The sequence below is a fragment of the Pezoporus flaviventris genome, unplaced genomic scaffold, assembly GCF_033815535.1.
Source record: "Pezoporus flaviventris isolate CSIRO_AGI_PZ_B2104156 unplaced genomic scaffold, CSIRO_AGI_Pfla_v1 ptg000025l, whole genome shotgun sequence".
In the NCBI taxonomy this organism is placed as follows: domain Eukaryota; kingdom Metazoa; phylum Chordata; class Aves; order Psittaciformes; family Psittacidae; genus Pezoporus; species Pezoporus flaviventris.
The window spans coordinates 7,734,027-7,748,784 of record NW_026892573.1 but is presented as its reverse complement, the minus strand read 5'-3'; the positions used below and the strand labels follow the sequence as shown (position 1 = coordinate 7,748,784).

Sequence of the window (14,758 nt, the reverse complement as noted above, 5' to 3'; positions counted from 1 at the left end):
CGGCGGGGTCGCCGCCCGCTCCACGTGAGAGGCCGCCGCCGAGCCGGGACTACAGCCCCCAGGATACAGCGCGGCACCGCCGCAGTGCAGGGCGGGAAACGCAGTCCGCAGCCCTCGGCCCCGCCGGGCCCCCTTGGGGTTGCGACGCGGGGCGGGGCGAGGCGGAGGGGCCGCGCCGCGATTGGCGGAGCCCGAGCAGTACGTCACGTGCACTCGCGGCCGCACTCCCGTCACTCAGCAACGGCGCGCGCGCTCGGTCCCCCGCCCTCCTCCGTCCTCCCCCCCCGCCCCCCCCCCCCCCCCCCCCCCAGGCTCGTCACGGAGCGTCCCGCTTCCCCCCGCCCCCCTCTCCTCCCCCCCGCCCTCCCCTCGCGCGAGCCGCCGGGAGCCGCCTCGCAGGAGCTGGGAGCCGTCGCCGGGAGCTGCTGCCGCCGCCGCCATGGCCGAGAACGCCGCCGCCGCTGCCGCCGGCCTGGAGAACCACCGCATCAAGAGCTTCAAGAACAAGGGCCGCGACGTGGAGGTAGGTGCGGGGCCGGCGGGGACCCGGCTGGTCCCGGCCTCCGCCTCCGGCGAGCGCGGGAGGAGGGGCCGGGGCCGGGGCCGGGGCCTGGCAGCGCTCAGGTCGCCGCCGGCGGGCGGCGGGAAGGCGGGGAGCGGCCGCCGGGGCCGGCGGCGGAGGGGGAGCCGCCGCGGGGATTTTTTTCCCCTTTTTTTCTTTTTTTTTTTTTTCCCTCCGTCATGCGGGCGCGGCCGGCGGGGGGTGGAGGAGGCGGTGGCGGGGGGAAGGGTTGGCGCTGCCGGGCCGAGCGCGGTCCCGGCGAGCGGCGTGCAGGCCTCGCCGCGCCCCCTCCACGGCTCGCCGGGATGCGGGGGGGGCCGGTGGGCCTCTCGCCGGCCGCCGTGCCTGGGCCGGGCCGGCGGGATGCACCCCCGTGAGCCCCCCCAGCTCCCGGCTGCCGCCTTCCTTCCCTGCCGTCCTTCCGCCCCCTTCCCGGTGCTCGGCGGGATCGGGGCTCGGATGGGGAGGACAATGGTGCCGGCTGCCTTTTGTGCCAGTCCCTCTGGGCGGTAACAGCGCTTCCGCCGGGGCGAGGGGCTTCCCTGACCGCCCGGCCGTGCCTCGCTGAGCTGCTGCCGCGGACGGGGGCCTGTGCTGGTGGTGGGAGCCGCTCTCGCTCTCCGATCGGCCTTCACAGAGTGCACTGGGCTGGCCCATTCTGCTTCCTGCACTGCCTTAGATCAACCCTTCTTTTTTTTTCCTCCTCTCTGTTTTTTAAATGCTGGTAGGCACATCAGTGATGGTGTGCTGGGTGTCTCCATCTAAATCGGGAAGGAGTGCGGTGCTTACTAAGGCTAATAGGGTAGTAGGTTACTCCTTCAAATTTGAGAGATGCTAAGTGGTTAGAAGCTTATTCCCTGGAGGTATTCCAAAGGTCTTCTGAATCTGTGTGTCATTCGCGGGGACATCTTCAGTTCTAGTCGCAATTGAAAAGGGAGGAAATCCCAAATCTTATGTTTAGGTTTCTGTAAGAGGAAAAAAAAGGAGGAGGGAGTTGTTCTGAAATCAGACTAGGATTGGAATCGGATTAGGATTTGCTAGACTGAAAACCTAAATACGTGTTGGATTAGTTTGACTTCACCCCAGGGTGTTTTCCATGCTTCTGTTGATCTTATCACTTAAATTCACTTCTGTAATCAGCAGGACCGGAATTTTAGTCCTTTGAAAGTATGTTTTGTAATATAGCAGAATTCACACCTCTACTGCTATTGTTTGGGTGGGGACAATTTTATGCAGGTCAGGCTTAGCAGCAGCAGTGTCTTTAAGATGACATTCACAGCGTAAAATAACCTTTATCTTAGATTTTGCTTAACTTGGTGACAGTTAATCTTTCTCACAGAAAATATTGTATGTAAAGAGTATGGCAACTTCAACACTTCGGGCTAACATTAGTAAATGTTAGAAAGGAACTAAAAATTACCCATCCTTCTGTTTAGCAGTTGCTTTTCAGGGTAAGGAGGAGGCGTGGCGGGTCTCTTTCTCCCCTTCTCATCCAGTGAGACTCTTCCTGCTGTTCCTCATTCATTTTGTCCTTGTCTCATCTCCCTGTATTGGTTACTAGCTTTGTTGCTGCTTTCTCAGTCATTGGCCTGAATCCATCAGAGCTCTAAACAGGGAAAGGTTAGGTATGTTCTTGCCTAGTGCGAACCGATCTGTCATCCATACTTGCTTATATTATAGCATGCCCGAGACTAGGGGAATTAAATATCCGCCTCTCTGGAGGCAGGGAAGAAGGAAATTGACTACCTAAGCTGGACCGAAATTAGTTATACAAGACCAGCTAAGGTAGCTTAGCTCTCATTTCCTCCTGAGGAGGAGCAATTATTTTGGAATAGGGTATTTGCTGTTACAGAGGACTGTGTCCTCTGGGGTTTTCTTCCAGTGTGCTGACTGACTTCCTTTTGTGGCTGAGCCTAAAACTGGTAGGTAGGTAGTTCCAGCATGTTAATGTGGTTAAAGCTTTCACCCTTGCTTTTGAAAATGGTTAAAATCTAAGAAGTATCTTTCTTTTGTCAGCAGCAAAGAGATGAAACACAGAAATATATTGAAGTTGGACACCTATGGAAACATCCTGTAATGAAATGTAGATTCATTAAAAGGATTGTAAAGTATTTGAAATGTGTCAGCATCTTTTAAAACTATTCATATCAAATATTTGAATTTTTCTCTTACATGTTTTTGACTCTTCTGATCATGGTATTTCTTTAAAAGTTTGTTTTAGAAGTACCCTTCTAAGTAAACTGTAGCTAGTCTCTAGAAGTAAAACAATGTAAGGTAACTGAAAGAGGTTAGATTTAGATTAGATATTAGGAAGAAATTCTTCACTGTGAGGGTGTTGAGGCACTGGAGCAGGTTCCTCAGAGAAGCTGTGTCTGCCCCTTCTTAGCAATGTTCAAGGCCAGGTTGGACATGGCTTTGAGCAGTCTGGTGTGGTGGAAGGTGTCCCTGCCCATGGCAGGGAGGTTGGAACCATATGATCTTTAAGGTTCCTTCCAGTCCAAACCAGTGTGATTCTGTGGTGGAGAACGGAAGGGCATAGCAATGCTATAGATGCATTACTTACTGTGCCTCTCTTTGAGATAGTGGTACACAGACTGACCTGCTGATTGGACAGTTTGTTTAGTGGAGGTTATTGGTTCTCCACAAAATGTTTCTTTTCTAAATCAAATATTATATGTAATTCCCAACTGTGAGCAATAACATACACTTGGTTTGGTCTCTGTGCTATCATAAGGAGTTTTCTGTAAAGATCCTGCCTCCAATTTTCTGTACCTAACTTTGGAAACCAGGAGGCATCATCAGTGCCATCATTGGCATTGATCTGCATCTACACATTTTGTCAAATTCCACCAAAGAGAAACAAATGGTTGGTAAGATGGAGCAATAAATCATGGTATGAAATCTAGATTATATTCTTTGGAAAGTCCAGAATATTGAAGCCGTAAGTTTGAAAACAGTGGCATTTGAGTCACCTTCTGCCTGGAAACAGTCGCTGCCTTTGAAGACATTAGGCTTGAATACATTCTTTAGTAATCTTGCTTTGGCTTCTAATAAATACTGGTGAGTTATTATTGATCCCCTCTGGGTGCATACTCTTCTGGCAGACCAAAATACTTGCTCCTTTAATTTGTAGTTAACTCATATTTTATTACTGGGTTTGCTGGGCCATATAATTATCTTTGCTTTTGGTTAGTGCAACTTTAAGGGAAGCGAAAGGTGAGTAAGTACTTTAGATTTATGTTAAGACAGACCTCAGTGCCACATGCAACTTCTCGCTGTGCTTTTTCTAAGAGCAAAAAAATGGGTCTGTAGAGCAGAAGTGAAAGCTTCTGAATCCTTGACCTGCATAGCCTCACCCTACGTTTCCTAGTTTCAGATTTGGGTAGAATTTTCTTGGTTTTTTGTTGGCTTCCTCTGTTAAGGAGGCAGTGTTGGGGATATAGAACTGGAATTCTGATTTTTGACATATTAATACTTCATAAAGTATTTAGCCCCCAAAAGGGATGATAGCAAAATCAAATGCCAGAAGCTAATTGTTAATCCCTTAATGTGAGTTTTTACTCTTGCTTTTATTAGTGAGACTCTTCTATTTTTATAGGTACTGACATGTGATTAGCAGCAGACAGAGCTAACCTGAACCTGCAGAGCTGAGCGATAAGGAGCCAAGACACTAGTGGCTTCATCTGGACAAACAACTGCCAGAACAGTTTCTCCTCACAACCTTCTCAATTTTCTATTCTCCAGGGGTGTGAAAAGGCTTTTTAGTTCCTCCCATATATTGAAGAGAAGGCTTTCCAGTGTTCCTCATAGGCATGCAGTCTTCGTAAGTCTCTGTGGGTTTCTTCTAAATGTATGGTACTGATTATTCCAATACAATTCAAGCTTTATAGGACAAGATTAAATAGGTGCAGTCAATTTGTTATGCCCCTTGTAACTACTCCATCTGTTTGTTTATCTTGACATCTAAGATAGCCTAGCTTTTAGAAAACCTAATTTGAACCTTCTGATTTTTTCTGTTTGCAGTTCTTCAGCCTAGTAACACCCTTAAACGTTTCGACTCCTGTAACTTCCTGGACTAGAAGTGTTACCTGTTTTTTATTACAGTAGCAGGTACCCATATGTTAACTCACTGGTCTGATGTTTAAAGTGACAGATCAGACAATTCAGCCTATTTATTTTTGTAATTAGTTAGCATCCCTCTCTAAAACTGAGGGAAAATTCTTGATGAATGGAGATGCTGTGATTTGTAGTGCTGTCTGCATGCTTTACTTGGAGGGGTGGGGGGGTGGTGTGGTACAGTGTGACTGTGGTCATGTAATTAGCAAAATGCTTACTGGATCAAAAGTAGAGCTCCATGTGCATTCATTTAGAAAAAGAATACTGAAACAAAAACCTCACCATCAAACTAGTGAGGAGTTAGTGTGTTATAACTGTTTGTCAAAACTGGGATTAAAATTTCATTTTTTGTTTACTTGTCATACCCTAATCACAAGTCAGAAGAACACAAATCCTTGAACTGCGTTGCTTAGACCATAGGATTAACCTCCTAAATTTGTTGGAGGCTATTTACCAAAAGGAGACATGACCACTCTGTCATCCTTCACCTACTCCTGCTCTATTTGATTTTAAGCTTCAGAGGTCTTGGCCACTGATGTCTTTTCCTGAGTTTACAGTTTCTTTTGGGGCAATTCTATCACCTTTTGCTCTGTATCACCTGTGGGTCCAGGAACTTTCAAGGATTATTTTTATTCTGTGCCTTCAGGACCCCAACTGCAGCAGAGGCACAGGAGGAACCTGAGTTTATCCCAGATCTCCATCATCCGTTATGTCAGGTTCAGTGTAATTACTGTTGCTTCTTTGCTAACAATGTGGATCTGATTCTTGAGGTTGCTTGAATTTACTCACATTTTTTTTTGTCATGCTGCTACGAATTTTTTTGCAAGCTGAGGAATATTCTGTGGAGATCAAATCTGTACAGTCTCTGGGCATCTAAGAAAGGTATAGGCTGACTTAAACCCATGTTCCTGTCACGTGTCAAAAGCTTATTGCAGTGGAGGTACAATAGCTGCACAGTGCTAACAAATGAGCAGACATGCTGCTACCAGCTCATTTCTTGATTCTTTTATGTGCACTGACAAGTCTGTTTGCTGCCTTCCTGTACTTCCCTTCAGACATTACCTGAAACAAATAAAGCTTGTAGCAGTCCCAGAAAGCCTGTTACTCCCAGCTACTTTGGAAAAATCCAGTTTCTTTCAGGAGCTGAGTTTTGCAGATTGATCAGCTTTCTGCCTTTCACTTTGCTGGCACAGGAATGTATACCCACAAAAGGATGCCTGGGAGGCAGTAGGGCTGCAACAGCTGATTTAGGTTCGTTTAAGGTCCTGTGGACCTGCTGTCTCAATAGCCTCACTGGCTTCCTGAATCTCAGTAGGTTAAGTGAAAACACGGGTGTCAGGTAGGTTCCTGTTGAGAACTGGATTTAATATATGATCCAGTACTCTCATGCATTGTTTCTAAGCTCTGACTCCTGCAGCTTTATTACCCTTTAAAGCCAGTATATATACTCTTGGGAGAATACAGGTGTATATGTTTGTACCTTGGAAAGAATTACATGGGTAGGAAGAAGAAGGTAATGTGGGAAGCCGCCTCTGTTACTATTGCTGCAGAATGCTCCAAAGTTTAGTTTGCAAGTAAACATGCTGTGAAATGTTTGTGACTCTTGCCAGTATATCCATTTAGATATACTGTCTTAGATTTTCCCTGTCAGGTTCAAAATCAGTTGAATGCATTGCATTTTAAAATGCTTAAAGACACACACACCTTAAGAGGTTATTGTTCGTTTTGGCAATACCTGTGGAGAAAACAATTTGGAGATGACATCTCATGATAAACATAATCTTCATAAGCTGATTGGGATCTGTGCTTGCTGTACTGAGGCCAAATTATTGCTGTTTGTTTTTGTGATATACCAAGCCTTTGCTAATCTCCCTGTAATTACAGGATTTGTTTTCCTTCGTTCTTGTGTATCTCCAACACTACAAGTAACTAAGAGTTACTGGTTCTTACACTACTTTAGAGATTGGTATCGCGAAAGCTTCTTCTATTAAACAATTGATTTTTGAACTCACAAATTGTTGAAGTCTGGTCTAAGTTGTAGCATTAGCATACTAGCTTTAAGAGCTCTTTAACTATTTTTACATAAGTTTTTTGAGGCTTTCCTAATATTTGTGCAGTTCCAGCACAAATCTAAGCAGGACATTCTGTTCCCTAAAACTGTGTTATCTGAAAAGACAGTGATTAGGAGGCTATACCAGCTATGAGTGATCAGGTTTGTATTTATTGTGGGATTGGAAGTGAAATTAGGCATCTAATTTATAAGATTAGGCTAGAAGAAGCAATGAACTGGTTGAAGCTGGTGGGGTGTGTCATCAAGGAGTAAAGACAAATTATGAGTGAACTGACTTGAAATGAAAGAGAAATGTAAAATGCATAGATTTTCCAAGAATAGTCTGTCAATTGTCTATCAAAATACCCAGCACTGTGAAACTTTGATACTGAATTTATATTTCTGATTACTTCTGTAATAGTAGAAGCTGTGAGCTTTGCATTCCACTTCATAACATTTGACATGGGTAGTCAGAAGAGCTTGTTTCTTCCAAAAAATTAGTCCTGCATCCAAACTGTCTGTGCCTTAGACTGAACTAGTTGCAAAGCTATTTACTTCTTTATTTTACTACTCCCTTAGCTTGCTGAGCCAGCCCTTCAGATCTGGAGAAGACTAGTGGCGGCTCAAAGAGGTCAATGTGAAGGAGAGAAGGTATACCTTATCCAGTGATACTTAACTGCTGGATTGTTATCCCTTCCCAGTCAGATTGACACAATTAAATCTGCTGGGGAAGCTCTATATCATTTCTTATGGGCCAGCTGACACTTTTCTCCTTTCTCAGGTTAAGCAAATGTTACAGTCAGTTTTAAACTTGTTTTTTTGTGTGTTTAGTAAGTACAGCAACTAAAAATAGGAATATATATTGTATGAATGGCTGTGGAACAGGAGACAAAATTCGTATCTTCCACATTCAAACACTTATTGAATGATTCATTTCCCTCATATTCTGCCATGTCTGACCAGCTGAGGATCTCTGGTGCATTTTTAACCTTGGTTTTGTCAGATTTATTAGCAGATGGATGTTGTGATGGAGGTGGTGATAGGTGATTAGCAGAACTGGAGGAGTGGCTTCCTCATAGTTTGACTTGTTAGCCTTGATGGCGATGTATTTTAATGTGTGCTCAAACCCCATTGTGAACTCGCTGGTGTGGAACATAGTCAAAGCTTGTCTGCATGAGGAGAAAGTGGTTGGAAGGCAGTCAGACAGGGTGCTAGGGTGACTTGTGGCCAGGCTTTCAGAGATGTAGTAAGGGATTCCTGGCCAGGTGCAGTTCTCAGAACATCCCAGTCCTTTTTCTTAGTCAACTGCATTGTAAGTCAAAGTTGAAATTATGCAGAGAGACATTGTGTGTCCCTCTCAGGTAAGCAGAGGTCACCCTAACCAGCAGATACGGTCTTTGCATGCAGCTTTTTCACATCAGGGTCTTGCTTCTTTTCATGCCCACAAATGTTAGATGCAAAGTCAGTGGTAGTGATTTCTCTGCACCAAAAATCTGACTTGCAGCCAGATAAAGAAGTGTTTCCACACCAAGAAAGAATCTTGAAATGAGAGAGCCCTGCTAGGAGTCAGCAGGATCCTGTTTACTGCTGTTCGTTCATCAGGAATGCAAGAAGAGCGTAGGCTTGTAGCAGGTAATGTTCATAATACTGAACAAACAGCAGTGAAGAGCAACATTCCAGACAAGAAGAGGTGTTTAAGGAGCTCTGACACATGCAGTCAATGTGAGGGTGTCTTTTAGCAGTTGAAAGTCTGGCAGTACCCTCTTGCCATGCGCATTGATGATAGGGGTATGGCTCACTTTATTTCTGTACTCAGAGTAATCTGTATTTTGGTGGACCCTGTAGCTGTGAGGTTCGAAGGAGTTTTGTACTGGTCCTTGTTTATTAAAATCAGACCACTTTTTGTAGTCTAAGCAACTTCTTAGGACTAGCTGATACCATTCTTATGAAAGGATGCATAAATAGGAATTCTGAGAAACTGAAGGTATCCTCAAGGAGAGATGTATGATACCGAAAATGTTCAAACGACAGAAACATGGAATTAAGGCTTATGTCACATTATGAAAGTGAGGTAGAGGAATCTAAAATTCATGATACTGGAATGATTAAATCAGGAAGGTTGCTAACATGACTGGGTTCATAAAATACTGTGGGATGTTGCTGGAGTGTATTTTCTAATTCCTGATGTTCCATCTTCTTCCTGGGTTGTCAGCTGGGTTTATTGTTTTCTCTTGCATCTTAAGCAGAATGATCTCTTCATAGGTTTAATTAGGCAGCTAGCGCATGTTTAATCTTTTTTTTTGCCTTTTGATTATATTTTTCAAAAACCAGAAAAAATCTGATTTCATTTGGGCCATGTAATACTATACAAAAAAAACTTGCTGTGGTTGAACACAGACTAGCTCTCTAGGGACTTGATTTGTTGGGGTGGTTTTTTCATGCCACCCTGTGAATGTATGCAAATTGCAATGGGATTTTTTTTCCTCACTTCACAGGGAGATGGTTATAACAATACATCTTGGAATCGTAGAATGTCTGAGACTTTGATATGACAGTTGAAGACTGTTTAAGTATTTGGAAAGGGAGTGTCTTTGTTCAAACATAGATTTCACAAGAAGGTATCTGGCTACTGTTTAGCCTAGTAGGTTTTCTTGGGTTTTGTTTTTTGGGTTTTTTTTTTTCTTCCTAGGGGAAACTAGTATAAATATTCAGCAAACTGAAGAATGTCTGGTCTTGTGTGGCATTTGCCCCAGAAGTCTGAGGCCTTTCTGACCAAACACTTCATTTTGTAAGTAGATTCTTGAAAGTTGTTATCTACAATCTATAAAAGCTTTTACATTAACAAAAAAAAAAAAAAGAGGACACAAGTCTTTATGCTGATCCAGAGATCAAAATTTTAGTCTGATGTATGCACTGAGTTACTGTGAGCAGTCATCTTCATTTTGTTCTGTTTTCTGATTTCATGTCTTGTACGAAGTGAAGACAGTATTTTGGCTGTGAAGTATGACATTAAAAGTGGTGGATTTGTTTTCTGGTAACATCTATTAGAAAAAATCTGAACTTATACCTCTGAATTTGATACGCAAGTGTAGACAATACTTCTTTTGCCGGCTCCTTCAGGACCACAGGTGGGTTTCATCAGGTCCCATACATTTGTGCACATTCAGGCTCCTAAGATGATCTCAAACCTGATCCTCTTCTACAGTGGGCCTGAGGTCTTCATTCTCAGTCCCTGCATATTTGCCTTCCAGGACTTGGGTGGCGTGGTCATAGCATTTGCCAGTGAAGACTGAGGCAAAGAAGTCATTGAGAACCTCCACCTTCTTCATGTATGGGGTAGCCAGTTCTCCCATTTCCTTCTGGGAAGAGCCCATATTATCTGTCTGTCTTTCTTTGCAACATACCTATATAAGTCCTTCCTGTTATTGATGATCTCCCTGTCCAGACTCAATTCTAACTGGGCTTTAGCTTTCCTGACCTGATCCCTAGCTTCCCAGACAGTGTCCCTGTATTCTTCCCAGGCCTCCAGGTAGCATTAAAGGTGGTGGATTTGCTTTCTGGTACATCTATTAGAAAAAAAACCTGAACCTATACCTCTGAATTGGGGTCTTCTAGGCTATAGAATAGGAATGGGACTCCTGCTCTTTTGCAATAGCAATCCAACTGTTCTGTTCTGCTTCTCTAGATAGGTCGGTGTACTTGCCCTGCTGGGTAAGGGAATGGGAGGGATGCTTAGAAATTCTAGGAGAGGACAGAGTTGTGTCGGAAGAGATCAAGCAGTCACATAGGTGATTTGCTTGTTGTCCCTCAAACAAAGGATAAACTTTTATTTCTAGGAGATTCTAAATCATCCGCTGCACTGCGCATGACATACAGGAAAATAACAAGTATCTTTTTAGTGTTCACACATCTGAATAGAAATTTATGTACTGGCAAAAGCAGATTACTGTAACATAAAACTAAACCAAATTTCAAATCCTTATATGTGTTTAGAGTGTGTCAAGAAGCCTTAATCTTCTAACTTAAAAAGTGTGAATAGGAATCACTTGTAATTAGGCTGTCTTGGTTATCCAGTGGTTTTGGTGCTTATTTGGCATATCGCACTATTCAGGTAAGGCAGAGCTGGCATCATTGTAAAATTCAGTATGCCCTTCTGTTTTCAAAAAGTGCGGGGAAAGAAGACAGACTTGATACAGGTATCCTTCAGACCAGTAGCTTCTTTTGGTCTGTAGCATAAATGATCACACTCCACCATTAAGTTCAAGGTGGGCCCTTGTCAGACTGGGGTAGCAGTAGCTGCATTGCCACTACTCTTTGGAATACTACATGGGCAGGTTCCTTGCTGTGTTAGGACCATAGGACAAAAAGAGTACTTTAGTTGGTGATCATTGTTGCCTGCCTGTTGGTCTGCACAGACCAACTGTTGCACTGTGATGAGTTAGCTTGGGGTGCTGTGGGATTACCTGGGAACTTAAGTTTGACTTCAAGTGGAGCCCATGTGACTGCATTATGGTCTTTGGTCTGATGTCAGTAAAGGTGTGATTAACAGTGTTAAGATCTACATCTGAATAGAAATGCTGTAAAACTTTTGACAAGGTATAGAGTCCTTAATGCAAGAGCAGTAATTGGAAATCTACTAGATTCTGCCTTCCTTCCTTCCCCCATTTGAGTTTTAATATAGGAAAAGAATTCCAGCTCTCTTATATTGTTTTAAATCGGCAGATAACATGTTGATTGTATTCTGGACTGCTTTGTGTCCTTCAGTATTGGTTCAATTTGTGTTGAATGCAGCCAGCTAAATTGCTTCAGGTCCAGTCTCCTGAGGGTTGTTTGATATGTCTGTACTTGTAAACTGGGTAATTGGTATATGGAAATTAAAACATGAGTGATCACATCTTGTTCCCTTGCTGGTGGTAGCTCAGTCTGCAGGTTAAACAAAAACAAATGCAGAGTGGATATTGAGACCTCGAAGTATATGATTATGGAACAGCTGCTAAGAAAAAAAACTTAGCAATTGCTTTTCTGCCAAGATCTTATGGAGCAGTAGAAGTATATAATGTGGATGGGCAGCTTTGTGTGCTTCCATAGAACTTTCAGGTGAGTCAGCACCATGAGCAACAGTGGTTGGAGGCTTGTGGCTTTCCACATTGGCATGTATGTCTGCCTTCAGCGAGTCATTACCCATCGCAAACTAAGGGAGTTCCTGGATGCAGTCTCATGCATCCAGTTTGCTGAGAGTAGCCAGGTTCAGATAGTTGAATTATCTTGCCACAGACTGGCTAACAAAAAGCAGCTGGTATTCATTTTAGGGGCCCCAAACTGGGGGTTAAAGAAAAATAAAATGGTGTGGCAGCTCTACTAAAGTTTTCTTTCAGTGGCCTTTATTAACCCTGAGGAACATGAGTCCCAGACAGATTATGGCAGTAAAATATAGTAGCGTAAATACTGTGCTCTGCTCCTACATAAAGCCAGAAAGGAACTTTATAGTATTGATGTTCTGCAGCACACAAAGAGTCTGGACCAAGTTCTGATACTTTCTGCAAAATAATAGAATATTTCCCTAAAAGAGGAGCAAATACGTTTCAGGTCAAATATTAATCAAACAGAGTAAAACTCCCTTGGAGTTTTAGGTCAGGGTACAGGCATATTGTCAGCGTATTGGGATGCTTTGGTAGATCTGTTGCTTGTACTGTGGAATTCATGCCCTCTGCCTGCATTTCCAACTGGGTCAGCATCATTTAATATGGAACTTTGATAACAAAGCTGGAGGTGAAGTTGTTCTAACTTTGTAGTCTATACGACTGGGGATGGGGAAATAGTTTTTCCTAGACAGTTTGGAGCTTTGTTGGGAATAAAGTTTTGGAATTGGGTAAAGCTTAAAATTCGGTGTGGGGAAGAAGAGTCTGCCTAGACCATAAATGGGGATGCGAGGGGGAAGGCTGGGTAATAATCCATGGTGTAACTAAAGGAATAAACCTAGCAAGAAAGGTTAATTTTGGCTAAATTGGTTTCACCTGGATGTAAAATCTTTTTTGCATGCCCAAAAGAAATAGAGGGGATCAGTGTACAGTGTTGTTTGGTTTTGTTCTTTCAGTTGTGATTAAGTCATTGCATTCAGACCATTGTGATGCTGTCCCAGAATTTCAGTTCAGTAGTCCCAGAATTTTTCCTTCCTGTATTGTGATTTGCTTGCAATTCTTGGAGTAAGCTGTATGCGCTTTGAAAGTGTGAACAGGTAGAACATCAGTATAACCTTCTGTCAGTGTCCCTTTGTCTCTTGTAGGTTTTGGCTGAGGCCAGCTGTACCAGAACAAGTAGAACAATATTATCAGCCTAAGCTTCAACTTTATATATACTAACAAATTATATTCCTGTGCAAATATGGAATATTCAACTTTGAATGTCAACCAAAGATGGGCAGCTGATGACCTTAATAATCTCTATTATTGTATACAAACAAGTACTTTTTCTGCCCACAACCAGCCCAGTTCCCGAGGCTTCAGCGTTTTCCTGTGCATTGCAGTGTTTCATGTTTTTTAAAAGCTGTCAGAGAAAGAATAAGGAAAAAAGCCCAGTAAAGTGGTTTCTAAGGAAGAGCAGCATTTACTTCACCAGTGCAAGCACCTTCTTCTTTCACTGTACTATACCTATGCCTATGTTGTAAATTATTTAAACTGTACTCTTGAGTATGTTCATATACAAGAGAGGAAGTATTATTTAAATCCAGTCCAGCTGTTGGAACTGGGCCAGATTTTTTTTTTCTTTCAGTTAGGCAGGTGGAAATAGTCTGGAATTGGATTGCAAATGCCAAAGCTCTTCAGGTACTCTTTATGTTTAATCAAACTACTTTGCTATACCAGCTATGTATTCAGGGTAGCTCTTTTCCTGTAAGCATATGTCTTCTGGTTTTCTCAGACTGGTTCCTGTAGTGTTGAGACACAAGGGCAGAAATAAAGAATTTAAATGACAGTTATTAATAAAGTTTTGTAGATGCAGAGAAGTTAGAATCAGTGAACTTGTTCTGTCTTTTCCTTTAATAGCTGGATTTTCAAAAGCAACTAAATGCACATCATACTAAAGTTCCTGAAAATGTATCTTTTTATATCCACAGAATAGCCAAAACTGGCATTGGTGTGTGGTGTTCATCTTGTCGAGGTGAGCCTGGCTTCTCCACTTCAGTGGGCTAGCTGGAGACTGATGGATGCTGGTTGGCTGCAGGAGAGCAGGGGCAGCCAGCTAGCTGCTTTTGGAGCAGCTGGCAGGCCAGCCATGCTGGCAGTGTCGATATGCTGGCTGGCATAAACACATCTGTTTCCTGCTTCTCTATCTGTGATGTTTTCTGGACTTGCTCCTGTTGCAGTGGAAGTGGTGTAAATGTGTTGATTAGGAGATGACACTCTTCAGGTATCGCATTTAATGAGGTGGCTAGTCTGGGTGAGCACCACACTGAGATCCAGATCCTATTGTTAGAATAAATGGAATTTTAGTTGTTAAATGATGATTATGCTTTAATCTTCCCTCTGACAGGGTTGCTATAGCTAAAAATGGTTAAGATTAATACCACTTACTCTTGCAACATTTGACTATTTTTTTCTGTACAGAGAATGTACATTATTAAACACCTTGTACGTGAAACTTAGTTTTTAATTTCATTTAAGAAGATTTTATCCTAGCATAACAAATTGAATGGAATAACTTGAGCTTCTCACTAGTTGTATCATTCACACATTTAGATAGTTTGTGGTTTCTGATTTGTACTGTAACTGGGAATGAAGTAATCTTATCAAGTATCCAGAATTTCTTGCCTCTGAAAGTGATACACTTAAGGGAGTTTAAATTGCTTATAATCCATTAAGATTGATTTTTAGATACGGAGTAAAAATTTCAAATTAATAGAAACCTTAAGACTAGTTCTGCTATTTCATTGTGAATGAGATCTGATTTGCATCAGGTGGTACCAATGTTTAGATCTTTCTTTCGTAGGCAGAAGGACTATTTTGAACACTTTGTTTCAGATTTGGTTTTGTCCT

General features: G+C 42.8%; 1 protein-coding gene across 2 annotated transcripts in view; it reads left to right on the top strand.

The window, feature by feature from the left end:
- The first annotated feature begins 356 nt into the window (after window positions 1-356).
- KPNA3 (karyopherin subunit alpha 3) overlaps window positions 357-14,758 on the top strand; it is a 53,444-nt gene continuing 39,042 nt past the window's right edge. For both annotated transcript variants that reach the window (XM_061457387.1, XM_061457386.1), the window contains exon 1: window positions 357-523. In XM_061457387.1, the coding sequence (XP_061313371.1) occupies window positions 440-523 (84 nt within the window). In that variant the 5' untranslated portion in view covers window positions 357-439. The remainder of the gene's footprint in view (window positions 524-14,758) is intronic.